Here is a 26,014-nt window from a genome sequence, read left to right on the forward strand (position 1 = left end):
GGTCTGAACGTCCAAAGAGACGTATCAATAACAAAGCGCAGACCGCCAGACCTATAGCATTGTGACGTCACAAGATAATCTAAAAGATAGCGTCCAGAGAATGGAAACGCAAATTTATTGTAATTAATAAATTTCCCGAATTGAATTTGTGTTTATTCATGCATGAGTTGCTGACTTTAGAAATTGATTAAAATTCATGTGTTTCCAGTGTTTTAATGTGAAGTGTTTGACGAATTGAATGAAAATCGTAATAAAGTGATTTATATTTAGACAAACTTATTTTAAATTGGTCGATTTAAATATTTAAAAAAAAATATTATTTCTCCTAAAATAGGAAGTTCCAAGTTTTGGCGGGAAAATTGGGCGGGTTGAAATTCTTGATCAGAACATAGGTGTCTATGATTAGAATCTCGAGTTTCCATTTCACAAAAACAATGTCTGTTTGTGCTGAAAACAAACGACCTGCGCTGAAAGAAATGCAAAATGTAGAACGTTCCCCAAGCAAGAAGTTTAAATTAGACGATGTTCCAGTTTTAAAATTCGCAAAACTGACAGAAAATGCGTCAAAACCAACAAGAGGTTCCAAACTTTCGGCGGGGTACGACTTATACAGGTGAGCTTAGTATGTTTGTTTTGTCGTGTTTATAGTTGTTTCTAAAGTGGTATAGACTTCGTTTATATATTTATGTTGTACGCAGTCACCTGTATGGTTAACAGTAAGTTTAAGATATTTTAATAAATTTTCCCCACTAACTTTCTTTAGGCCAGTCTGCAGAGTATGGCAAGTGCACGAGCGATTTTTTTACAAAATTTTGGTGATGCACGCCATAATTTTTCCCTTGCATGCCAATTAATTCAACAATGGAAAAAAATACATACTAAATTTAGTAGGATTTCTTATTGTGGCTTGGAAATGTACGTGGTTTGCATGCTGATTTTTGATGAAAGCATGCGCGCGAGCGAAAAATAACCGTTTTGCACGCGCGAGATCTCGTCAGGAACTGCCATACTCTGCAGACAGGTCTTTAAGTGCGCTCTTTATTTTGAAAACTTAACAGAAAAAATAGTTTTTTGTTGGCACAAAGTTATGTTTTGTGAAGTTAGTAATAGCTGTCTTGTAAATTTCAGGAGTTATTAATTCAAAGCTTGATGCTGCTACTGTACTGGACTTATGTGTCCTAGGACAAGATACTTAATGTTTGGTCAAACCCAGTGCTTAGTAGGGGTTGTCCAAATTGTCAGCCATATATAGAAAACTAACCCACAAAGTTACATACATGGTAACTTGTAAGCGGGCACGAGGTGTATGAAACAGAACACCCGTGTTATAACGACTGTCGTTGCCCCGCCATGTGAGGTTAAACAAGTTCCATTTATTCATATTTTTACTGATCGTGGTTGAAAATGTAAAAAGTTTGATATAAAATTCCCGAGATTGTTAGTGATGACAATACCAACTTAAACAATCGCAACTGTATGTTTATTAGTGCCTATGACATCATAATACCTGCGCGGGGGAAGAATCTCGTAAAGACAGATATTCAGATCGCTCTCCCTGATGGTTGCTACGGTCGTGTTGCCCCAAGATCGGGACTTACCCACAAACATTTCATTGATGTGGGGGCCGGGGTTATAGACCAAGATTATCGAGGGAATGTTGGGGTTATTCTGTTTAATTTCAATGACGTTGATTTTCAAGGTTTGTAAATTTATACTTAAGTCATTAACAATAATTGCAAACACATCACTATTATAATATACTTGATAATTGTAACATGGTTACGGTTGAGATACCACACACGACTAACTTTTAAAAAGTCAGGGTCCCCTAAGTTTAAAATCTCTATGGTTCATGTGTGACGTTATTTGCTAGTTATCATATTAATAATGAATTTTCAATATGCTGATCAGTGGACTGTTACTGTTGTATCATATTTCTTGTTCAATCCTAATCATACTTCACCTTGCATTCATAATTATAAGGTTATCCCAGATTTTTTTAAGGGGGTTTACACACACCCTGCATACCCATGTTAGTTGCCTGTGGTTAGCGTTATTAGGTTTTAATGTCGTTTAGTACTTAATTTTGTTAGTTTTTACTTTTGCAGACAACTAATTATATAACAGCTCCATTAACTATTAAGTTGAGTGCTGTAATGATAACCATAACCACACCACCTGTGCTCTTACTGTTCATTCAATATTTATTTTCAGTCCATAAAGGAGACAGAATCGCTCAACTGATTTGCGAACGAATATTTTTACCTGATTTACAGGAGCTTGAGGTAAGTTGGCTGGTGAGATTATTACTTTGCTGGATAGTGGAAGTGTGGAAGATATCTAATGGCAATGTTTATTTGTCTGCCATTAAGTGTCTCATCCATCACTACACTTGTAGCAGAGTCGAGCCTCCTGTATCCTCTTATAACTTGCACCACTGTGTTCAAGCATCAAGATATAATATACCTGGCAACAGCCAACAGCATATATATTAATTTAAAGTGGATAATTGTTTCATATTTTTCTTGCAGAAGTTGGACGAAACTGTTCGTGGTTCTGGTGGTTTTGGCTCCACTGGTCACAATTGATGTTATGATGTCATAACACAACGTTTTACAGCAAAAACTACCACAATAAGTTTACACAAATATTGTGTTCCCTTTTTCTTTTTTATGTTTTTGTAATAGGTATGTCGTATGTGTGGTGAAATTGTATTTGAATAGTAACATTAAACAACGAACAGTAACAAAGTGTTTCGTGCACAAAAAGTTTCAAACAGCTGAAGTCAGTGTTGTTGCACTGATTGGAATTCAGGGCATAAATTGTTACGAATTCCCCAAAATATGAAATGTGCTTAAGTGGCCGATATTCAAATGAATGGAATTTATTTTAAGGCCACAAAATATGGGGAGGTAAATTAGAATCTCATGTTTATAACGAGGCGATTCAATCTAATTCAACTTTCTAACTGAGACAGTGAGTTGGTTGGGGAGTTCCCCTCCTTCCATCCACGAACCACTTCTACTTCCGTCGACACAACCAACAATAGTTCACAATTTTTCGACGATAATTTCTTAGCAAGGAATTTCCTGAAAAAAAGTTACTTTATTTTAGCGCCAATGGTGTTGTAAGTACTTGGGGTGTATGGACATTAAAAGCCAGTGATATTGCCCACAAATATATGCTACCATGTTATATGTTATTATTTGCTAAATATTTCGTGCGCGAGAGTTTCTGGGGACACGTGGAACAGACCACCCATGTTATAACAACTGACGTTACCCCACCATGAAGGATAAATAAGTTACATATGTGGTAACTCGTAAGCAGGCACAAGGTGTGTAACTTTTTAACCCCGCACTGCCGCACATTGGAATTGTATAAGCGAAATAACTGCTAAGAACCTCAGCTATAAAGCAGCGAGTTGTTTTATTCTAATCGATCCTCGCATACCCAAACTTACTTCAACTGCGCAGCCTCGCCAATCACTTCTGGTTGTTTCAGTTTCGAATCAAGATTGTAAAATACGTTTTCTATGGCACGGACAGCAATCCAATGTCGCCGCTTGAGGGGGATAGTGAGCACACCCCATCCAATTGTTGACGGAATGTTTAAAATAAATCCTTTGATGTTCGTTAAACATAATCTTTCAAGACTCCTATAATGTAAATCATAGAAATAACATAAAGCAAAGTTTTTTTTCAATAAACAATTCTCGATATTTATTACAATTTATCAAAGTTTCAACACGAACATGACAGAACTTCTGTAAGGTACGATTTTCATATTTATTGCTTCGGTTTCAACTGAAGATGGTTTGAGCTTTTTTAAAATAAAATGTTTAAGGTAAAAACCAAATCATACATAGGGTTGTTATGCTTATATTAAAACTGACCTAAAAGTTTGTGTTTTATGCACCTGTTACTGTAAATATAAAACTGCTGTATATATTAGATGTTGAAAACAAGATATCAAAACACTCTGTAGTTCTACAAATATAATGTACCTCCTTTTATCCCACCAAACGGCTGCGTGACCTTTACTTTGAAGAACTGACATGATGACATTCACATCGTAGTTACCGGTGCCCAACATACTTTTGTGAGGGTTTAATACAGTATCGGGTGATAACCTGGGTAAATAATGGTATGGAATATTTGTTCAACACTGATTGTTTGAAATGTTAAACAATAAGATATCATTACTTGATAATATATTGGTATTATGAGGCGTGATTTTAACTAAAAACTTTTATTTGAAGTAAAGTTGCTATACAATAGTTCTGTGACTTTGTAACAAAAACAAAGCCATTGGAATGTGCGATATGTTACAAATTAGTGAATAATGAAGCTGGTTAAGTTTTCACTGTACCACTCAAACCACTGGCACTGCTGTATCAAACTAAATCATAATAACAAACCTTGAACAAATTTCATCGAGTTGTTCTTTGGTGAAAGCGTTGGGATCTTGAAATACATTGTTTAACGCATGTAACGCGCATAATTCGAAATGTTGCCGTTCATGGTAAACTTTGCGAGGTGTTGGTTCGTCGGGGTGGCTCCCACGCAAAGCGAGACACGACATGACAATTATTATTAACGAGGTTGAAATTATAATTAAAATGCAAAACATACAAAGCTTTTTCAGTATTTGTAATTCTGCAAGCATATAAATTTGGTTAAGTTATAATTCCATGCGTAAATAAAGATTTTTGACGAAATGTCAATAAAAGGCCTGGAGTTGTAAAGGAAGAACGTTTTTATCCTTTGTTTAAGTTATTTTCCAACACAAACGTCCGACTTTTTACACAAATAATTAACATTATATATCATTGAGACGTGAGGAATATTTCAATAGCTGATGAAATATCAGACTGAAACTTACGGAACTCTAAGTTAATCCAAATAACAAGGCAATTAAACTTGGATTTAAAATATATCGCGACTATGGCAACGCCTTCTTACAAAACTTGAAATATTTATCGAACTTATTTTCCAAATACAACAAATTCTTTCTGTTTTAACTTTTTTATTTTGCAACAAAAATAAAAACAAAGAAAAGTCGATTCGTCACAAACATCGGCGAACTCGGCAACAACAATAACTTTAATAAAAACAATAAACATCGTATTTATGACGTCATAATGTACCTTGTTATTTACATAGTGACGTCATAATTACGCACTGTTACAAAATATTCAATGGAATTTCTCCTTATGTTTCCGTAGTTCACCGGGTGTCAAGAATCCTTTCGCGCAAATCGCGCATCGGTGCGGATATTCCTTTGTGTGGATTATTATGACGTGTGAGCGTAAACTCGATAAGACCGCGAACTTCGCGGAACATTCCTTGCATTGATAAGGTTTTTCACCGGTGTGGGTTCGCATGTGTAAGGTTAATTTCCCCCCACGCCCAAACTTTGCCCCACACTCCGTGCACACGAACGACGCGATTTTATCATGGACGGTTCGGATGTGTGTTTCCAGGTTACTAATCTGGTTAAACCGTTTGTTGCATCTATCGCATGGGTAAGGTCGCTCCTTGGTGTGGATTCGGATGTGGGTCTTTAAGTTGCACTTCATTGAAAACCGTTTCCCACAAGTGTCGCATTTGAACGGCTTCTCACCAGTGTGAGTGCGTTTGTGTCGTTCAAAGTGTTGAACAATATCACTTGAATATTCGCACCATGGACACTTGTGTTTGTTCGTGGACGATCGGACGGGGTGTTTGTTCTTATTATGACGTAACAATGCTGGTTTGTCAGCAAACACTTTTCCGCATGTTTCACATTCAAAATATTGATCTGTGAACAAATGATTTAGAAATAATTTATTCTGTGACGTCACAATATAATTCACATAAAATGGGAATTTCATAATTATTACATCATAGAGTATTACATTCATACGAAAAACAAGAGAGTAAAGCTCTAACAGTGAGCACGTATTAAACTAATTAGCATAATATTAATGAATGAATGTAACTTACTTTATCACACGTGGCCGGAAAACGACAGTCGTTATCGCACGGGTTTAACACCTCGTGCCAGCTTACGAGTTACCATGTATGTTACTTTGTGGGTGATTATTTTATGGGATTTTTTTATGTATGGCTGATAATTTGGACAACCCATTACTATTAGTGACCACAGGGTTGGAGCAATTGTTAAGTGTCTTGTGACAAGCCTTGAATTCATTATCTCTGGGTTTGTCAATTGTTGTGTGGATTCTTTACCTCACCCTGTTTTGAAAGAACGGATGACTGGAAATAGTGGGCTTACCGTTTAAGTGAGTGCATGGCCACATACTATAATGTCCCGCGTTTGTTGACAATTGTTATAATTTTCTTTTATCAATAAATATGGAAAGTTATTATTTTACTTCTTATTTATTCATAATAGCACTGCAATGTAAACAAAGCCAAAAGTTACAGATTACTGATGAATAGCAGTTTACTTGATTCGCAAGCGTTATAATCATTTATCACTTGTAAATTTGGTGATTTTATACACAGTGGTTTGTTAAATTATGCTTAGTTAACTAGAAATAGTGCAAGCGATTAATTTAAGGTACATTTTGGGGTGTTTTGATAGTAAAGTATTATTAAGAACTCGCTAATATATATATATATATATATTGACTTAATTTCAGTCAATAGATTAGAAAAACTTTTTAATGACAAAGGATCTAAGTGATCACCTACGTGCTCAACAACCACCCACAAAGTTACATACATGGTAACTCGTAAGTGGCTTAGGGTGCATAAAACAGATCACAAGTGCAAGTGTTATAATAACTGTCCACACATATAAACAGGTTACTTTCAGTTAAGTGATCAAAACTCAACTATTACATAAACATTATATCTCAAACCATAATAATTATTATACAGAAACAAATTACCGAGACAAATCTTCCTTTCTAATTTCCGAACTGCTTCAGTTTCTTTTTCAGGTTGAACACATTTTGTTTTATATTCAGTGGGGATTCCCAAACTTTGCGCATATTGGTCACCATACCAAACCAATAGCTCAGTACCAGGTGTGACGTCTCTGTACAATCTGTAGTAAATGTCTCCCTGGTACTGGTATGCAATGACATTCTGCTGTTCTTCAAAACTGGAAAAATAAAACAATATTCACTTTTCTGTTTAATATATAACATATCAGTTAAAAAGTGTCAACAAAACAATAACCTTGAATTGGTTGCACCACTTTTCACAAGTGTTTATATAAGTTAAGTTGTATTTGACCGACACTACAGTATTTTTAACAGCTAGTTTTACAAAGTGTCAACAAAACAATAACCTTGAATTGGTTGCACCACTTTTCACAGGTGTTTGTATAAGTTAAGTTGTATTTGACCGACACTACAGTATTTTTAACAGCTAGTTTTACAAAGTGTCAACAAAACAAAAACCTTGAATTGGTTTCACCACTTTTCAAGTAGCAAGTTAAATTAAAACTTATGGTATACCATACACACCCTGCACAATTAATGTATCTCATCCAGTTACTTTGCTTGGTATCTTCACCATCAATGTAATGGGACAGTTTTCCTTTTTTGTAAATCTGAAACAGTAAGAAAGCAAACATTTGTTCGGGTAATAATAAAACCATAGACTGCATTTAAACGCAGGGGAGGCAGGGATAGTTAGACACACAATCCTGTGAAACAAATCTAACTTATTGGTTGTAAATTGTAACGTTCACTGATTAATGCAGTGCAGAAAAATTGAAGGGTTAAGGTGGCTGTACACAGCGTGCAAATTCGTTTGCGAAGTTGTATGCAAAACCATTACTGAGTTCCGCACGCGGCAGCGAAATTTGTACAAAACGGACAAATTCCGAATACTGTGTGTCTGTGTACGGCCACTTTAAGCCTGTCTCCCTGCGACCCCAGGTTTGGTGCCTATGAACACAATGCAACCATACCTCCCAAGCGTAACCTCCTTCAAACAGTCGTGAAAGTTTTGCGACATCGTTTCGATGAACAGCTTTCCCATCATACGGACCAAACACAGTGTTTTTACTGAAACCCTTGTCGCACCAAGCACCTAATCCACCCGCCCTTATACCTGACATAGTAATGCTTATTCCATCGGGCGATGTCTTTCTAGCGCGATCAATCAAACCCTGTTGGTTGGAAATCTGTTTTAACAAACACTTAAAGTAATAACAGCGAGTGTAGGTTAGTTGCTGAGCTTATAAATTGCACCAATCCTCTGCTCAGGCTCGTTTTGTTTTAGAGGCCGATTGCTGCAAAGTTGTGAATAAAATACCAGATGTAAATAAGTTAAAACAAATCTAGTTTTTTTATTGATGGAGCAGGAGGCTACAGGTGTTGAGTGTTTTTAAAAAGGGTCACGAACCATGAAAGGTTGACAAATATTGGTGATCGCAACATCCAGCTAATGTCTTACGAAATACTTAATATTCATGCAATAGCCAGTTCAACTTTGGCTAATTTCATTAATTTGCACCAAGAAGCAAACAAAATTTCATAACCCCAATATACTTTTTTAACAACAGCATCTGGCGCTGGTTTGTAAGGTCCATGCACTTCACAATCACCAAGATATAATTTGTCGCAGTCGTCGCAATCTAGAAAGAAATATATAATTAACAATATCGTATACATTATACACATTGGAGCCCAATATGACTCACATGGGTACGGGGTCACGGGAGTATGTCATAGAATCAATTGTGATACTGTGAATGTGATACCCAATGGGAATAACCTGGGTACATACAGGTAACAGACTATATAGGTGATATTGCATTTATTGAATATGTAATAACATGTTTTTTGGTGCAAGGAAAATCTAAAAGATAAGCTATGAATGATGAACATACATAGAAAATCATCCTCTTTATAATCGCTTGGGTCTTTATACTTGACAAGTCGCAAGTCTCTCTTTGGGTATCTATCCACAGCAAGCTGAAACATAAATAAACACTAAAAACTTGTAGAATGTATGTTAAAGGTGACATCTCATCCTATCTTTTGTGACAGAGGGAAATAGCATGTGTTAAATAACACCCAGTTACATTGGTAATAGTTGCTGCAATGCGTTTATACATACAAGCAAGCAAAGCCAAATTATATTACATTAGTGCATTCGACTAAATAAATAATAAGGTTCTCAATGTTCAAAAGTTTAACACATAACTTAGTTTGCACCCTTACAACACAACAAGTTGGCAAATGAGTTTAAAAATCTGGTTGGATAGTTATGACTGCTACAGACAACATACAACAAAATGTTCAATAAAATGGTGGTACCTCTGGTTTGGTTTTTGCTTTGACAACTTTTTTGGTTCCACTTGCTACAGAGTCTGTTTAATATGGTTATTACTGAATATTCGAAAGTGACACACAATGTTACCAACCTTTTTCATAATCTGGCCCTTTGAATTCCTCCGGTATAACAATAGCATCGTCGTGCTCTTCATTTTTAACATGGCATTTCTAGAACAATAAAGTTTAATATTTGGAAATTTAATTTTAAAATCTACAACCTTAATTTTAAAATATAAACTTAATTTCACAAACCTTTGCCAACCATTGTTGTCTCTTCATGATGTCGGTTACACCTACAATGTGAAAATATTATAATTAAACAATAAAAATGTTTCTATTTATTTGGACATGTGTTCTTGTGCAAGACAATTATCGGCAATTGTTCCAACCCAGTAGTCACTAATGGGTTGTCCAAATCATCAATCATACAGGAAAACAATTACCCCCTCATAAGCGGGCAGAAGGTGTATGAAACAACACCTGTGTTAAAGCGAATGTCGTTACTCCGCCAAACAACATTCATTTAACCCTTAAGTTATAAATTTAATACATTTTTTAAAAAAGTAAATGAGTACAAAATAGACATCGTATCCTTACTCAGCATCCCTTGTTTCTTCTTACTCCGCTTCCACGGCTTCCAATCATCATCCTCAACATCTTGGTCACTGTCAGATATCGCCATTTGTTTCAAACTTCCACGAGGTAGAAGACCAATTTTTGCTCGTAATTCATTTTCATTTGGTAGGGGAAGACCTGGGTGTTGAAACAGAATTTCCTTTATTTATCAAAACCAATCTAATATTGTATTATTTATTTTGGACTAAACATTGGTGTACACTAGGAGAAGTAGTCTAAGACTTAGACTCCAAGTCAGATTTGCATTGCTGATTAAAAACAGATTTGCGCTGCTTTGAATTTAGCAAGTTCTAATGTTGCAGTATTGATTACAAACAACATGTGCATGGATTTTGGCATTTGCGCATGTGGCTGCCACATGAGGATTAAAACAAACAAAACATTCAGAACCATTTCACCCACCTAAATACATCATTATCGTTAAATTACGTCCAATTTTCCGAATTCTTTTTTTCTCGTACCGACATAATTTTGCATATTCTTCAGGCTTGAACAAATTTTTCAACGAAACTCGAAATTTCACTTTTTTAACGATATCCTCAACTGGTACCGAGACAAAACCATTCCAACTTTTAAAAAACTCTGAAATAATTCTTTCCTGTTCTTGCTTTGTAAGTTTTTGTTCCACAACCATTTTCCGATTTAGGAAAGACCTGTATAATTTATAAATATAAATTTTTTGAATATGAGTTTTATGCAACATTTGAATTCATTTAAGAGCACTGCTGCACTGTGAGTTTTCACAAAACATCAAAATTAAATCCATATTTAGGCAAATATAAACCTGTTTACAACAAAACTTATTTATTTTGACAATATTATTTCATTAGTCTTTGATTTTTCTTGACCTTTTCCAAGAAAACTTAATTTTTGACGAAATTTTCGGAAAATTGTTTTAAATATTCGAGAATATAACTTTCCCGCCAAAAAAACAACAACGAATTTCATAAAAATAACAAATATTTAATTTCTGGTTGAAAGGGTTTACAATTAAGCCACACGTTTGGTGTATTAATGTTTTGCAATAAGCGAGTTACCACTGTGATCAGTTGCAACAACATGGTTAAACTATTCAGTGACTTTTGCGAAAATATTTTGCATTTATTAAGTTTCTATTTGGGGGAAACTTCCATGCGACATCGTACAGATTCTCCAAATACTTGTAAACAAATTCTGATACAGTTTGCAAAAGTTACGAATTACTCGAGTATTTTCGCGTAAAATTCGAATCAAAACAGAATATTTACTTTTTGTTTAAATGGTATAAACTTATTTTAAATATTTTTATCATTAGTAAAATCTCTTTAAAGTATAATTGCATAATGCCGCGCAAGAAACGATCTTTAAACAAGGAAGACACCTCCGACTTCGAAACCCCTCGAACTTTGATTCAACAAGTTATATCGCACGGTGACAATGAAAAAACTATTCAAAGAGAACGTAGAAAAACTAGAAAATCCAAACTACTGACAATTGAACAGCCAGATACTGTACAAAGGTGGTTATAAAATAAACCAACTAAGTTAAATACTATTAATTTAGTTCTGAACTAATACAATAACAAAACATAAATGAATTTATATACATACTTATTTTGAATTGAATTAGTAATGTTGTATTAAATTTAAGCCATGATTTTATATCTTCTAGTGAATAAAAATAGGTTTGTTTATCAGCGGCACCGACGATAACGCCCAGGAAAATGACAAAACCACAGATGCTGTTGAGACAAGTTTGGTAACCCCTCGTACAGCGTTGCACGCAGTTATTACAACACATGATGTCATCAATACTGTTAAACCAAGTAACCGACACAAGAAACTAACAGAATCCCTCGTACAAATGTAAGTTTAATATTATTCAATAAATTAATTTAAATTTTATTCTTGCTGTTTTTGTTAATTTCTTTTGCTGTTTCAAACAATTGACAAATACCTTAAGAGCACATTTGGAAGTTTTTATTTTTTATTTTTACGTTTCTTTATTTCCTATCTCTTCATTGTTTTAATTAATTTGACCGCTGTTATTGTGTTTAAAAAGTTAAATAGTTAGGTTTTTGTCATTTACAAATGTTTTTACTTCAAGACCTAATAGTGAGCTCCAGGAGTTGGTTGACCAACAATCCTCCAAACAACTCGAACCACCACAGTACGTGTAATGTGTTGTTTATTCCTGCTACAATGATAATCATTCATAAACCATTGCAGAAGACATGATAACGAACAAAATCCAGACACCTCAATAAACGAATATCGAAGAAAACTAAACGAAAAATTAAGCAAATTTAAGTTACACGCCCAGTGAGTTATTTAAATTAACCGAACTTTGTATTTTCCACAACAATAAACAGAATTTTTTTATCTTACCACTTTTATGTTTAATAATTTATACTTTTGCATTTTAAACTTTTTTTTGAAAGAATATTTCAGCAAAGTGGCATTACCATTTTTTTTCGTATATACTCGCCAACGTTTTCTTTTTAATGTTTATTAAAATTAAAATAAAACTAATCTTTTAAATAATACCATAATGTTATTATTACCAGAGAAAATACCTCCATTCAATTAGAACCAAACATAGAACTTCCTACTTTGCCAACATTCCATTCAACACAGCTACAAAACGAGTAAGTAGAACAATTATGTAAATAATCAGTAGGGATGTGCTGAAGTTGTAAAAGCTCGGGTTCGCCGAGCGCCGAGCTTCAACGAAAAGCTCGGCACGAGCCCGAGCCCGAGCACCTATGACGTCATCAAGGAGAAAGGCGTACGAGAACGCGTTCATATTCAGTCGAAAAGCGTCGCTAATTTAAATATTACAGAGCACGTGGTTTGCGGTTAAAAAGACGTCTCGTTTCGTAATTTCCAATAAAAAATATTTAATTAAAAAGTATTTATAACTTTTGCAGCCAGTGGTGCAACTAGCGCGTTCAAAAGGGGTCTGTCATACAGATAAAAAACAACGTTATCTCTAAAGCGAAATAAACGCTTTAGATATTGGTTTTGCACACTAATCTTTTTATTCTACTTTATGCGGTAAATTAGGACCAATATTACGTTATTTATACTTAATTAGAAACGTCTTTTTAATAAATGAAACATTGGTGTAAGTTTTACGCATGTCCATCGTGGATAATCTAACGATTATTTACGCCAGAATAACTTTAATAAACCATTACGATTGTTACATTACAAACGAGATTTGTGATTGTTATAAAACAATCGTGTTTTATTCGCTTCCATACGATCTGTAGTTTGTGTATAATTTTTGTTTCTGATGATTAGTTTAAATGCAGGTAAATCGCGATTATGTAAATTTTAATTGATACAAATATAAAAGCGAAGAGCGACGATATCAGTAAATTGGAACCAACAGAGATTGCAATATGATATTACATAGTATCGTTCCGGTCGAGCTTGGACAGAGCCCAAAAAACATCGTTTGATGGCACCGCACGAGAACCGGAGTTTCATTACGTCATTATTCACGAGAATAAGTTCACAACGATTGCTTCGTTTGTTAGGTGTAGAATGTATGGTACCGCATGCGTCTTCCTTTATATCCTACACCGGCGCAGAGCGTAAAAATGTAACGCTCATACACGAGGTTTTGAACTTGTGGTTGGTTGGAAGTGGGAACATTCTTCCCGATTGTTATATTATGAAACGTCATAATTTATAGTTATGTTGTTATAGGACAAGTGACGTAACAATTAAATGAAATATGTTCCAATTCCCAGCGAAAGAAAGTAATATTGAATGCAACGCCTGTTTTAACACTTTCTGTCTGGGTGCGTGTTTGCGGAAATGGGATCTGTCATTACAACAAAACAGCCCCCATGGTTGCAGCAGTTTATTTATTTCATTATAAAAAAGTTTAAGAGTTATTAGCTTTTTATTTAAAATCAGATACAGGAACATTGCGCGCTCGTGTAATTTGACACCGGCTGTAATTCCATACGGGCAATTTCACTAACGTTGCGATTCGTTACTTGCGAAAGAGCAAATTCACAACGAACGAAAAATAATTAAAAAGGAAGCTACGCTGACTGTTCTCGTTATCTTCTCTTAGTAGCTTCACTTTTTTTCATTTTCAGTATTTTCAGTACAGTAATATTTTTCTCTCGCGTGCAACATTATAGCAATAGCATATGAGGCTCGGCGCTCGGCCCAGATTTCAGCCGAGCGCCGAGCGTCAAAAAAGGAGACGCTCGGGCACGAGCTTTTGAGTTCGGGCTCGGCTCGGCACATCCCTAATAATCAGTGATATTATTATGTATATCGTTTAAACAAGCCTATTGTTACACAACAACTTGCCCCCGCGTTGCAGTTCATCTGAATACATTGAAACATTTTCACAAAAACTGAAAGAAAAACTTCTTCCATTCAAAACTCAACTTTCACAGATCGAAAAGTAAGTAATGTATTTTAAATGAAATTATATTTGTTTAAAATATTGTAATAAACCAATAACCCATACTCTAACTAATGTATTGTTACTTTATAAATATGTTTGTGATGTCATACTCCTACCAACAGATCACACCAAGACGAAGTTATCTTTGAAAATGAAAACGAGGAAAATGGTAAAATACGTTTTACAAAACTTTTATATCTGCTGACATAGTGACATAATATGTTGAAACTTGAAAACTATGGTTCACTTTTTATAAACAGATAATCAACATAGCGATCAACTTGTTGAAAATATTTCTAAAGAAAATGAAAACCACGATAACATAGAAGTTTTCATGGAAAAGAACAATAATGAAAAGTTTGAAAATGGTATTAAATATTTGACGGAACTTTTTATATCTACAACAAGGTTTTGAGATTAAAATTATTTACATCAGCAGATCAATCTGTGGAAAATGTGTCTCAAGAAATGAAAAGCCAAGTTGATGGATTGGTTAAAAATGTTGACCATCAACAAAGTAACATTGGGGGTGTGGAGGATGCAAACATGGAGGAACAAGTTATCGTGGCGACGAACAATCATGACGAAGACTTCAATGCTGATGGCCAAGCATCGGGTAACGATAAAGATGACAACCAAGTTGATCAAGACGACAATGAAGCAGATTGGCAAGATGTTGTCCCGCCATCTTCAGCATCCGACGAAGACATGGAAGATCCGCTTCTTGTCAGGTCTTTCCATGAGGATAATTTGGGTAAATAAAAGCTATAAAAAGATATTGAACGCCAACTTTACAACCCTAATCAAAATGAGCAAAATGTTTCACTACACACTACAATAAAATTCATTTATTCCTAATTCTGAGTAATTCAAGTAAAGAATTACCCGTATACATTATAACCAAACAAATAGGGATTTGCATTTTCGGAACAAACATATAAAACAACATGTGTCTATACTCTGTAGTACTAACTACAATAACATCGTTCCTGCTTCTTATAAATGAAAGTTAAAATTGAAATATGTTGTGTTCTGTGTGCATACCATTATTATATGCAATCCACCCAACATGTATCTAACATAATATGCTTCTACAGTCTATAACTACAACTTTCTATTCAATTCTTTTTCTAAAATTAACTCCTAAAATCATTCCATCATTTAAAAAAGATTGATCACCAGGTGATAAACCTATTCAAGATGCAACAAAGGTTCTTATGACATCACAATCACTTAATAAAAGCAAACAAACAAAGTCTTCTGTCAAGAAAAAGCGACTGGTGCCAAATATGACGAGGTATTTATGTTTATCTCAAACACTTTAAACTTAAATAACCATGTTCCCCATTATACATTCTCTACACTACAAATATAGTGAAATCCACAAGCTCTCTTCATGGCCTTGTTTGATTTAGAGGTCGATTAATGCAAAATAGTGAATAAAATAACAAACGTAAATTGGTTTAAACAAATGTAGGTTATTTTATTGATGGAGCAGGGGGCCACGGGTGTTAGATGTCTCTGAAAGGGAGCCACAAACCATGAAAGGTTGAAAATATATATTTTTTTTAATTATTTTAAATGTGTGAAACAAGTATTAACATTCTGGCATGGTTTCAGATTGGTCACCGCTGGCCAAACATCCTTTCATAAGAATAAGAAACCAACGAAGCGGAACTTACCTGTTTCAAGGAAACAACTTTATGGGATCATGCAACATTATTGTGCCAATAAAGTTACCAAGTATGTTGCAGATCGTTTTTATGAGGCAACATTAGGTACAACACGGGTGTTCTGTTTCATACACCTTGTGCCCACTTACAAGTTATCATGTATGCAACTTTGTGAGTGCTTCTTTTTTGTATTGCTAACAGTTTGGACAACCCATTAGTGACCACTGGGTTGGAGCAATTATCGTAAAATGTCTTGCCCAAGGACATATACGCCCACAATGGTAGCAGCGGCAAGCCTGCTTATTCTGTGCTGGAGAATACCATAATCACATGTATAAACTCATTATCTGTAGTAGATTTTATGTAAATCAAACTAACTGCTCTCTATCCCCATCCAGAGGAGCAATGGATTTAGTTGAAGAATGTTTCGAGAAGTTCTTCAAACAGTTATGTCATGACGTTGAAACAATGACGTTACACGGCGGTAGAAAGGTTGTCACGATGGCCGACATTGAACTTGTTATGAGAAGGTCGGTTGTTTTAAACCGTTGGTTCTAACATGTTTTTTCAATGTTTTCCTAAAAAAAATCTATCTTCTGTTTTGCCCCTCGTAATAATGAAGAAAACAAATGGTATGTCTTAATGCTAAAAGTCTTGAATTAACGAATAAAGTTAAGTATTTGCTGCATATGCTACATAAGGTTAGACAAATTAGCCGCATAGTATTAAAATGTTTGTATAGGTACAAAACTAGGACAGCTGCATAGACTTGTTCTAAAATGAGCTTTTTCTCCAGGCAACGATTTGTAACCGATGAAAAACCGTTACAAATAATAATTGAAGAAAATTTCCCGTTGGAATACCGAAGATTGTTTATTCCTGTGGCTGGTTCTGTTGCTAACAAGGAGAAATGAAACTTTATATTTCTGTATCAGCACTGTCATGTTATTGTACATTCACTTTGACCTTGATTTATTTCATTCACAACACGGACATTACTTGTTTACTTGTCAAAGTGAGAGAAATATGAAAAAGGCAGGAGAGCAGAAATGTCTGTTCAAATATTTGTTTAATTGCACTTTGCTATTATTGCTAACGCTGCCCAATTTTGTTTTTTCAGTGTAAGTTAAGTTAGGTTGTAGTGGGAGCATGGCGCATGATAAAGCTCAGTAAGTTGTGGTGTATTTTGTTCTTATTCTTGTGTTTTCTTCAATTCTTTGTTTCTTTTTGATAGGCCAGTTATTTGCAAGATATATCTTTGGTTCATCATTGGTTGAACTTGTTTTTGGTTTGTTGTATATTTAGCAACACTGGAAGTACTTATATATATATATAGTTTATTTGGACTAATTCTTTTTTTGTTAAATTTAATTGCTTTAGGAAATTAAAACCGTTAATCTAAGAACTTAACAAATTTTGTTCTTATCAATGCCAATTTACGTAAAAACAATTTTTACCAGACCCGCGTTTTGCCTCGGGGCAAACACGTTGTCCGTTCCCATGAGTTTATTCGCCGACAATCGTAAGCGATTGTGCAACAAACTACGAACAATCGATGTTCCAGAACATTCCATTGTTTTACTCCAAGGAGGGCAACAACAACAGCAAGATTCTACCGATCGTGACATCACATTCAGACAGGTATTGCTATTATGACGTACAATTAAAGTGTTTGTATCGTAGATTAGTTGCCACATCTCCACAGTCAAGTTGTTGGAGGGCTTTATTTTTTCTTTTACAGGTTTAAGGCTCGATGCTGCTACCATTGTGGGCGCATGTGTTCTTGGGCAAGACACTTATTAATTATTGTTCCAAACCATTAGTCACAAATGGGTTGTCTAATTGTCAAAAAAATAATCACCCACAAAGTTACATACGTGGTAACTAGTAAGCGGGCACGAGGTGTTTGAAACAGAACACCCGTGTTATAATGACTGTCGTTGCCCCAGCATTCATAGATAAGCACAAGCACAACACATTGCTTAAGTTTCACCACTACATATTGCACCCCCTTCCACAGGAATCCTTCTTCCAATGGTGTTTTGGTGTCAGCGAACCAGACTGCTTTGGTGCGATTGACGTCACATCCGGGAGATCCGTTCTCTTCGTACCAAAGCTGCCTGTTGAATACCGGGTGTGGATGGGGGAGATATTTCCACCAAGTCACTTCCAAGCTAAATATCGGGTTGATGACGTCATGTTTGTTAATGACGTAAGTAAGATGAATTTGAAACCCTTTCCATCCATTACCATTAATGCTCTCACTCAGGGTGTTGGGGTAATGGGCCAACTGAGGTCTAAATCTCAGGTCCCAACATGATAGTCTGATATTGATATGAAGTTTTAAATGTATTGCCCGTTTGCCCCAACACCCAGGGTGCTACCATCTAGAGTTAGACTGCAGCAGTTTATAGATGTTCAACTATGTTGTACTGATGACTGAGTATAATTTATTAACAAGACATATCTACAGATCGCTACAATCTTAAAAGAAATGAAAGCTGGAACATTACTTACTTTGGTGAGCTTTTCTTAATGTTGTTGGGTTGTCTATTACCCTTTTTGCATGGTCACTTTTATGCGCGTAAGTACTCGCATATTTACTCGCAAAATAAAGTTAACACGCATAACGTCATAAGTGTATCATCTGCTGTAGAAGGTTGGTTGTTACTCGCATTATGCGAGTAAAGAAAAGTATGGTAGAAGTACAGTTTTACTTTTAAGAGCCTAATCTTTTTCGGGTATTAATTTTATAGGTTTTCGTAATAGCACCATAAAGTATTAAAACTAAAAGAAAAAATAAAGCCCTCCAGCATTTTATAAACTAGATTTAACAATATTACGCTAAAATAGGTTAACCCAAAGTTGATACACGCATAAACCAATGACCATGCAAAATAACGCGGTAAGCGAGTTATCATATGACAAGTTAATGCGGACCGTTATTCGCATTAACTTTTTACCATGCAAAAAGGGTATAAAGGTGACTCTCTTTTAGAAACCAGGCTGCTGTTGAGCCCAGGGTGTTTTTGTATGAGCGTGGATGGGGGAGATATTGTTGAGCCCAGGGTGTGAGCATTGCCTTTGATTGGTGTGGTATTTTCAATTATCTTGTTACTATGTGTACGTGTGTACCCAGATTAATACCTTGTGTTTTCTCAATTGATTCCAATGTACGCCTTGCATACCCACGTTAGATGTCTATGTTTATAAACGACCAACTAAAACATCCCACAGAGTGGATTAAACACCGATAGTGGTCTCACCACAAGGGAAGCAGCATTTGATGGAATTAGCAGGTGAGGGGAATTATATTGTAACAGAAACAATTATTATATCAACATTTTGCCTACAATATGGAAATACCTCGTTTGGGTTTAACAAAGCTATAACTATAGAGGGTACGTTGGTGTAATATAATTAACGGTATTGTTATACTAAGAGTCAGGGGCGTATACAAGGGGGAGGGTCATCGGGGTTCGGATTTTTTTTTTGTAAAATAAGAACCCTGTAAAATAAGAACCCCTCCTCTTAAAAAATGGTAAAGCAGTCGTATCATTGTAGTTCAAAACCAATCTTCCGTTATATTGTATTAAATTAATTTAAGGTCTTTAATCTAAAGTTCCACTATTTTTTGTGTGAATATTTTATAAACTACACTCTGTCTGTCTAATTGTTTAATAACAGTAGCAACAAGATATCTAGGTACTTTATTTATGACATAACAATGGGTTTGTTTTAACTTGTAATTTCGGGCCTGAGCCTTAATTGGTGCTCACAGAGTTGGAAGATTCTTGTGTAAAAAAATACAGTAAGGATCTGGTGCTACAAAACCATAACAGACAAAAATCAAATCCAACCAAAAGTATGAGAAATATTTGCTTAAATGGCTTCGTCAGTCTCTGATTCAAATATAATGAACTTGATTCTTGGTTTTGTTTTCTCGTAGTTTCAAAGTTGACAACAAACTGCTTCACCCGGTGATCAGCGAGTGCCGTGTGATCAAGTCCGAACAAGAACTCGAGGTTTTGCGATACGTCAACCGCGTCAGTAGCGAAGCGCATAAAGAGATCATGCGACGTATACGCCCGGGGTGGATGGAATACCAGGCTGAAAGGTGGGTGTATTTGTACAGTGTTGCCGGGTGTATTTGTACAGTGTTGCCGGGTGTATTTGTACAGTGTTGCCCGGTGTATTTGTACAGTGTTGCCAGGTGTATTTGTACAGTGTTGCCGGGTGTATTTGTACAGTGTTGCCAGGTGTATTTGTACAGTGTTGCCAGGTGTATTTGTACAGTGTTGCCGGGTGTATTTGTACAGTGTTGCCAGGTGTATTTGTACAGTGTTGCCGGGTGTATTTGTACAGTTTTGCCGGGTGTATTTGTACAGTGTTGCCAGGTGTATTTGTACAGTGTTGCCAGGTGTATTTGTACAGTGTTGCTGGGTGTATTTGTACAGTTTTGCCGGGTGTATTTGTACAGTGTTGCCAGGTGTATTTGTACAGTGTTGCCAGGTGTATTTGTACAGTGTTGCTCGGTGTATTTGTACAGTGTTGCCAGGTGTATTTGTACAGTGTTGCCAGGTGTATTTGTACAGTGTTGCCGGGTGTATTTGTACAGTTTTGCCAGGTGTATTTGTACAGTGTTGCCAGGTGTATTTGTACAGTGTTGCCGGGTGTATTTGTACAGTGTTGCCCGGTGTATTTGTACAGTGTTGCCAGGTGTATTTGTACAGTGTTGCTCGGTGTATTTGTACAGTGTTGCCAGGTGTATTTGTACAGTGTTGCCAGGTGTATTTGTACAGTGTTGCCGGGTGTATTTGTACAGTTTTGCCAGGTGTATTTGTACAGTGTTGCCAGTTGTATTTGCACAGTGTTGCCGGATATAAAATATTAATATTATAACATGATGGTTTAAACTTTTTTTATGTTGCGCACATTATTTTAAAGACCAGGAAACTCAAGTAGTAACATATTGTTAGATGTGTACAGTGTTAACAAAGCATTCATTGTTTTCATTATGACATTACACAGCTTACGAAGGAAACAATTAAAATTACACAACAGCCATAGTTAGGTAGTTGTTGTAGTTTGTTGTATTATTAATAAGATTGATAGCTTTAAACTTATTGTTAAATGTTTTTACGTTGATCTATATTGTGTTTTATTAATTTGTACCCGGTGCCATTTGTCATAATATGTTACTATTAATTACCTATTAATGTATTAAAACACTATTTAGTATTTGATGTAAATACAGCTTTTACTGATATACAGAGCCAAGTTGTTATTTTAGATGTTTTTACCATTTGTTGCTATATCCCTTCTCTTCGTTGTTTTAATTAATTTGATCTTCTCTATCGAAGAGATAAACAATGAGATATTTTGGGTTATTGTGATGTCATAGTGCAAAGTATCAATCACGAGACGCTTGCATTGTTATACGCCTGATTGATTATTAACTCATATTGTTCATTGTTTGCAGCTGTGACATCACAATGTTGCTTATTAAGCATAAAACATATTGTTGTGCATGTAGTTAAATAAAGTTGTAACAATTTCTGTGTGGGTATAAGGAATATTGTTATTTTTAGGACATATATTAATTTATTTGTTGTTAATATACAGGACAAATAAGAATGAATAAATTAAGTTGTTTTATTGTTCTTGTGAGTTTGTTTGTGTTGTCTACACAACGAAAAATTCATTTTAAGAAGTTTTACAAAGAAGGTCCAAGATCTGTTGTCCATGAATCCATGGCCGATGTTCTTAAACTGGTGGTAATGGGAGATTGGGGGGGTTTGCCTTTCTATCCTTACTATTCACCATTCGAGATAGCAACCGCTAAACAACTAATGAAAGTTTCTGTGAATGATGGCTACGAAGCTGTCCTTGCACTCGGCGACAACTTTTACTACGACGGCGTGGTGAATGAATTCGACTCAAGATTCCAAAATACTTTCGAAAATGTTTTCAATGACGATCAGTTTAAGTCGATCCCGTGGTACTTGGTGGGGGGGAACCATGATCATTACGGGAATATCACTGGTCAGATTGAGTACAGCAAACATTCTCATAGATGGGTATTCCCCAACATGTGGTACAAAGTACAAATGTTGGGGAATGGATTCAACGTTACGATTGTGATGATTGATACCGTTACTTTATGTGGAAACACTATGCAGGAAGGGGAACAACCTAATGGGGATATTGATGATGCTACAGCTCAAGACCAACTATCATTCATAGAAACAACATTAAAAGAAAGCGAGGATAGTTACGTCATAGTAGCGGGTCATTTCCCTGTGTGGTCAATAGCAGAGCACGGTCCAACGCGATGTTTGTTGGAGAAGTTAAAGCCATTGCTGGAGAAATACAAAGCAACGACTTACATGTGTGGGCATGACCATAACCTGCAACATATTCGTGAAACTAATTCTACAGTTGAATATTTTGTCTCTGGTGCAGTGGATGTAGTCGACCCCAGCATGAAACATAAAGATTCCATCCCACAAGACTCCCTTCAGTTCTATTGGGCAAATATTCTCGGGTTAGGGGGTTTCGCGACACTCGACGCCACAAAAAGCGAAATGGTTTTACGATTCCACTCCGCCACTGGTTCTACACTGTATAAACATTCAATGCTTCCAAGGAAATAATATGGACAAGTTTATTGTGATGTCACAAAGATACTGTGATGTCACAATGATAGTGTGATGTCACAATGATAATGCTATATCATAATGATTATTGTTGCCGTTAATCATTTTTTCATAATTTTTAATGATTTTGTGTTTTGTTTGATTTTGTCTTGATTAAATTTAGTGACTTGTGTTTATTATGAACTATTACTGTGCGTTGTACCAGAAATAAACTAACTATGATGGATTGCATTATGTGTATGATATATGCCAGAAACAGAAATGTAAAAAACTACATCTGTAAATAACAAATTTTTTTGTACCAGAAATGAAATAACCGATTTGGCTCATAGTTTGTGTATGATGCCTTTGTTAGAAATGGAATGTAAAACTATTTACTCTAAAATAATTCTGTGAAATAAATTTAATATTTTTTATTTAATTTTGTTCGCAGCTTATTCAAGCACCACGTATACACCCACGGAGGTTGCAGACATGTTGCGTACACGTGTATCGGCGCGACCGGTGACCATTGCGCTGTGTTACATTACGGGCACGCGGGGGCTCCTAATGATCGGCTGATACAGGATGGTGACATGTGGTAGGTTGTGGTGTAATAGTGGGGTGGTTTAATGTACAATGGATGTAACTTATTTATCCTTGCATGGCGGGGCCAACGACAGAAGGATGTTCTGTTTCATACACCTCCTCCTCGCTTACAAGTTACTACGTATGTAACTTTATGAGTGATTGTTGTCTCTAACCCTCACAATTTGGACAACCCATTAGTGACCACTGGGTTGAAGCAATTACCATTAGGTGTCTTGCCCAAGGACACATACGCCCATAATGATAGAAAAGTTGAGTCTTGAACCTGTAGGCTGTGGACAAAACCTTTTTGTCAGAGACTTTCTAAATACTGTCCTGGTTCCATCATTTGTGATGCAAGAATTCAAACTATATATCATGTTATGACATCATACATCCATTGTTTACCAACAACAGTTTATTCGACATGGGCGGGGAATACTATTGTTACGCGAGCGACATCACTTGTTCATACCCCGTCAACGGAAAGTTTACGAACGACCAGAAGTTGATCTACAACGCTGTGTTGAAAGCCAACAGGGCCGTGCAGAAGGCTTTGAAGCCGGGTAACTCATGCTAGCTGTTGAGTATCTAACCACCGCCAAAGGTTTTTATAGATGCTGAAATTGTTACCTTGAATGGAATTAACTTGTTTATCCTCGTTTTGTCCAAAATTTTCAACCCACCTATAGGTGTAAAACGGGCGATATATTAAAAGAGTGTAATTTTAACAATGTCACCCCAGATTTTGTTTCAACTTGAACATACAGGTGTATCATGGGTTGATATGCACCTGCTTGCCGATCGTGTGCAACTTGAAGAGTTGGTGAAGATTGGTTTGTTACACGGTGATGTTGATGCCATGATGGATGTGCGCCTTGGTGCCGTGTTCATGCCCCACGGCCTCGGACACTTTATGGGGCATGACGTGCACGATGTGGGGGGGTACCCTGAGGTGAGAATTGGTGGTCTGTGATAAATATATTTTCAGCCAGAAACAAAAAAGTATTGATAATCACGCACAAAGTTACATACATGGTAACTTGTAAGCGAGCACGAGGTGTTTGAAACAGAACACCCGTGTTACAACGACTGTTGTTGCCCGCCATGCGAGGATAAATATCACAGGTTGACCATACATGGTGAACCCATGATATTTATTATTTTAATGATATTTACTACGGGTGTGAAATGACAAACACAAGGATTATATTTGTATTATCCATATATTATAAAGCATTGCAGAAAATATGGTTCAAGCGTTAAACTATGTTAGTGTATTACGATCGCTATCAATTATTAAAAACATTTGTTTATATATTTAACGATATTAATATATTAGACTTATTTGTAGCTCAATAGTAGAGGAATATAATTCTATAAAAAAACCATGTTTATTATTGTTAATTGTGATGTCACAATGTTAACTACCAGGAAGGACCAACACGCCGAACCGAACCAGGTTTGAAAAGTTTGCGCACTGCTCGTACGATGCAGGAGGGGATGGTGCTGACCATCGAACCCGGGATTTATTTCAACTGGCCGGTGGGTGAAGGTTGCCTGAATGGGGGGACTTTTTACACAAATTTTATTCCGAATTACCAAAAATTTAACGGGTCTTGGGTAAAACCTTCACAGTATTTTACAAACTTTATTAAAAAAATTTTTATGTTTAATAATCAAGTTTTGCAAAGATAGACTTAAGAGCTTTTACCCATGCACGTGGTATTGATAAGGTGACGTGTACACGACATCAAACATATTTTATGGTTTATTGGGCTTTTGTCTCTTCCAGTGTAAAAAGTTTTATTTCAACGTTCTGTCTGCTGACTGCTAAGACTTCACCATAGTTGAATATTTGTCTTACATCACTTTGCTACTTCAACCATGCTACTTTCACTTAGTAACAGATATATCTGAATAAACTTAATCAATCCATAGATCATACAAGATGCTTTAAACAATCCCCAATTGTCGTGTTTCATCAACGCACAAGAAATACAGAGATTTCAAAACTTTGGAGGGGTGAATATTGTTTCTATGTTTTGTAATCATACAGTTTGCTATGTTTTAATAATATTACTGAATCAGTGATCACTAAAGTGTTGTCTAAACTGTCAGCCATACATGAAAACAATCACCCACAAAGTTACATACGTGGTATCTTGTAAACGAGCACGAGGTGTATTTCATTCAGACAATATAAACACCAGGTTCGCATTGAAGACGACATCGCGATAACAAGCGAGGGAATGGAAATGTTGACGTGCGTGCCACGTGACGTCGATGCGATCGAACAACTCATGCGTGAAGGACGGGAGAACGAAGACGTATCATTGGCTGGCACCTTGCTACCCAGTGTTAAGCAATAATAACAACTTTACACCTGGCAACACTGGAAAAACTTGTAATTCATCTGGCAACACTGGAAACACTTGTAATTCATCTGGAAACACTGAACAAACTTTTAATTCTTCTGGCAACACTGGAAAGACTTGTAATTCATCTGGCAACACTGTAATTCATCTGGCAACACTGGCTTCAATCACCTGACACTTGTACAATAATTATAAACCACTTGCATAAGTGAACGAAATACATTTCAACAAAGATTTTATTTTAAATTGATGTAAATACCTCGTACTGATTGTTGCATTCATTCATTTATGTGTAAAATATTACGATTCAGTATTTCATCGATATGTTACTGAAATACATGTTCATGAAACCGCAATAAACTTTAAATTGTGCAATGAATA

General features: G+C 35.9%; 6 protein-coding genes across 10 annotated transcripts; 4 read left to right on the plus strand and 2 right to left on the minus strand.

The window, feature by feature from the left end:
* The first annotated feature begins 334 nt into the window (after positions 1-334).
* LOC149727503 (deoxyuridine 5'-triphosphate nucleotidohydrolase-like) lies at positions 335-2,750 on the plus strand. Its single transcript, XM_089887653.1, has 4 exons — positions 335-613; positions 1,488-1,699; positions 2,215-2,285; positions 2,532-2,750. The coding sequence occupies exons 1-4, from the start codon at positions 399-401 to the stop codon at positions 2,586-2,588; spliced, it is 555 nt and encodes a 184-aa protein (XP_089743779.1). The 5' UTR covers positions 335-398; the 3' UTR covers positions 2,589-2,750.
* Positions 2,696-4,681, minus strand: LOC149727504 (josephin-2-like). The gene is made up of 4 exons (XM_089887645.1): positions 4,421-4,681; positions 4,007-4,132; positions 3,464-3,658; positions 2,696-3,089 (listed from the first exon to the last, which is right to left on the minus strand). Exons 1-4 carry the CDS (start codon positions 4,666-4,668, stop codon positions 2,957-2,959), a joined length of 702 nt encoding a protein of 233 aa, XP_089743771.1. The 5' UTR covers positions 4,669-4,681; the 3' UTR covers positions 2,696-2,956.
* A 324-nt stretch (positions 4,682-5,005) lies between these two features.
* LOC149727505 (histone-lysine N-methyltransferase PRDM9-like) lies at positions 5,006-10,876 on the minus strand. Its single transcript, XM_089887602.1, has 12 exons — positions 10,745-10,876; positions 10,343-10,593; positions 9,902-10,057; positions 9,557-9,597; positions 9,394-9,472; positions 9,287-9,339; positions 8,857-8,941; positions 8,516-8,601; positions 7,933-8,133; positions 7,484-7,569; positions 6,902-7,116; positions 5,006-5,802 (listed from the first exon to the last, which is right to left on the minus strand). Exons 2-12 carry the CDS (start codon positions 10,572-10,574, stop codon positions 5,198-5,200), a joined length of 1,839 nt encoding a protein of 612 aa, XP_089743728.1. The 5' UTR covers positions 10,575-10,593; positions 10,745-10,876; the 3' UTR covers positions 5,006-5,197.
* A 218-nt stretch (positions 10,877-11,094) lies between these two features.
* Positions 11,095-17,149, plus strand: LOC149727506 (uncharacterized). Of its 5 annotated transcripts, none has more exons than XM_089887608.1 (13): positions 11,095-11,438; positions 11,617-11,784; positions 12,026-12,088; positions 12,148-12,240; positions 12,486-12,566; positions 14,270-14,353; positions 14,479-14,525; positions 14,617-14,724; positions 14,790-15,110; positions 15,539-15,653; positions 15,977-16,099; positions 16,428-16,559; positions 16,826-17,149. In XM_089887608.1, the coding sequence occupies exons 1-13, from the start codon at positions 11,263-11,265 to the stop codon at positions 16,941-16,943; spliced, it is 1,629 nt and encodes a 542-aa protein (XP_089743734.1). In that variant the 5' UTR covers positions 11,095-11,262; the 3' UTR covers positions 16,944-17,149. The 5 variants fall into 5 exon arrangements, with proteins under 5 accessions (XP_089743734.1, XP_089743735.1, XP_089743736.1 ...); XM_089887609.1 differs by having other exon boundaries at positions 14,793-15,110; XM_089887610.1 differs by having other exon boundaries at positions 14,796-15,110.
* LOC149727507 (xaa-Pro dipeptidase-like) lies at positions 17,058-26,012 on the plus strand. The gene is made up of 12 exons (XM_089887615.1): positions 17,058-17,198; positions 17,490-17,670; positions 18,050-18,241; positions 18,503-18,550; positions 19,267-19,328; positions 19,979-20,146; positions 23,122-23,268; positions 23,673-23,821; positions 24,026-24,210; positions 24,690-24,800; positions 25,197-25,280; positions 25,469-26,012. The coding sequence occupies exons 1-12, from the start codon at positions 17,179-17,181 to the stop codon at positions 25,625-25,627; spliced, it is 1,506 nt and encodes a 501-aa protein (XP_089743741.1). The 5' UTR covers positions 17,058-17,178; the 3' UTR covers positions 25,628-26,012.
* LOC149727508 (tartrate-resistant acid phosphatase type 5-like) lies at positions 20,822-22,919 on the plus strand. Its single transcript, XM_089887629.1, has one exon. The coding sequence runs from the start codon at positions 21,666-21,668 to the stop codon at positions 22,683-22,685; it is 1,020 nt and encodes a 339-aa protein (XP_089743755.1). The 5' UTR covers positions 20,822-21,665; the 3' UTR covers positions 22,686-22,919.
* Positions 26,013-26,014: the final 2 nt, after the last annotated feature.

Source organism: Ciona robusta, chromosome 11 (genome assembly GCF_009617815.1).
Source record: "Ciona robusta chromosome 11, ASM961781v2".
NCBI classification, from domain to species: Eukaryota; Metazoa; Chordata; class Ascidiacea; order Phlebobranchia; family Cionidae; genus Ciona; species Ciona robusta.

What these genes read in the sequence shown, in the direction of transcription:
- LOC149727508 (XM_089887629.1), top strand. Translation starts at nt 21,666, where the DNA reads ATGAATAAATTAAGTTGTTTTATTGTTCTTGTGAGTTTGTTTGTGTTG.
- LOC149727505 (XM_089887602.1), bottom strand. Translation starts at nt 10,574, where the DNA reads ATGGTTGTGGAACAAAAACTTACAAAGCAAGAACAGGAAAGAATTATT. An exon ending in CAGATGCTGTTGTTAAAAAA is followed by an intron (nt 8,134 to 8,515) that starts GTATATTGGGGT and finishes TCCAACCAACAG; the next exon opens with GGTTTGATTGATCGCGCTAG. An exon ending in AAGGAGGTTACGCTTGGGAG is followed by an intron (nt 7,570 to 7,932) that starts GTATGGTTGCAT and finishes TTACTGTTTCAG; the next exon opens with ATTTACAAAAAAGGAAAACT.
- LOC149727504 (XM_089887645.1), bottom strand. Translation starts at nt 4,668, where the DNA reads ATGCTTGCAGAATTACAAATACTGAAAAAGCTTTGTATGTTTTGCATT. An exon ending in CTCGATGAAATTTGTTCAAG is followed by an intron (nt 4,133 to 4,420) that starts GTTTGTTATTAT and finishes TTATTTACCCAG; the next exon opens with GTTATCACCCGATACTGTAT. An exon ending in GGCGAGGCTGCGCAGTTGAA is followed by an intron (nt 3,090 to 3,463) that starts GTAAGTTTGGGT and finishes ACTTTTTTTCAG; the next exon opens with GAAATTCCTTGCTAAGAAAT.
- LOC149727506 (XM_089887608.1), top strand. Translation starts at nt 11,263, where the DNA reads ATGCCGCGCAAGAAACGATCTTTAAACAAGGAAGACACCTCCGACTTC. An exon ending in CAACTTTCACAGATCGAAAA is followed by an intron (nt 14,354 to 14,478) that starts GTAAGTAATGTA and finishes TCCTACCAACAG; the next exon opens with ATCACACCAAGACGAAGTTA. An exon ending in ATTGAACTTGTTATGAGAAG is followed by an intron (nt 16,560 to 16,825) that starts GTCGGTTGTTTT and finishes CTTTTTCTCCAG; the next exon opens with GCAACGATTTGTAACCGATG.
- LOC149727503 (XM_089887653.1), top strand. Translation starts at nt 399, where the DNA reads ATGATTAGAATCTCGAGTTTCCATTTCACAAAAACAATGTCTGTTTGT. An exon ending in CAATGACGTTGATTTTCAAG is followed by an intron (nt 1,700 to 2,214) that starts GTTTGTAAATTT and finishes ATTTATTTTCAG; the next exon opens with TCCATAAAGGAGACAGAATC. An exon ending in CTGATTTACAGGAGCTTGAG is followed by an intron (nt 2,286 to 2,531) that starts GTAAGTTGGCTG and finishes TTTTTCTTGCAG; the next exon opens with AAGTTGGACGAAACTGTTCG.
- LOC149727507 (XM_089887615.1), top strand. Translation starts at nt 17,179, where the DNA reads ATGGCGCATGATAAAGCTCA. An exon ending in ATGGAATACCAGGCTGAAAG is followed by an intron (nt 20,147 to 23,121) that starts GTGGGTGTATTT and finishes TTTTGTTCGCAG; the next exon opens with CTTATTCAAGCACCACGTAT. An exon ending in ATACAGGATGGTGACATGTG is followed by an intron (nt 23,269 to 23,672) that starts GTAGGTTGTGGT and finishes TACCAACAACAG; the next exon opens with TTTATTCGACATGGGCGGGG.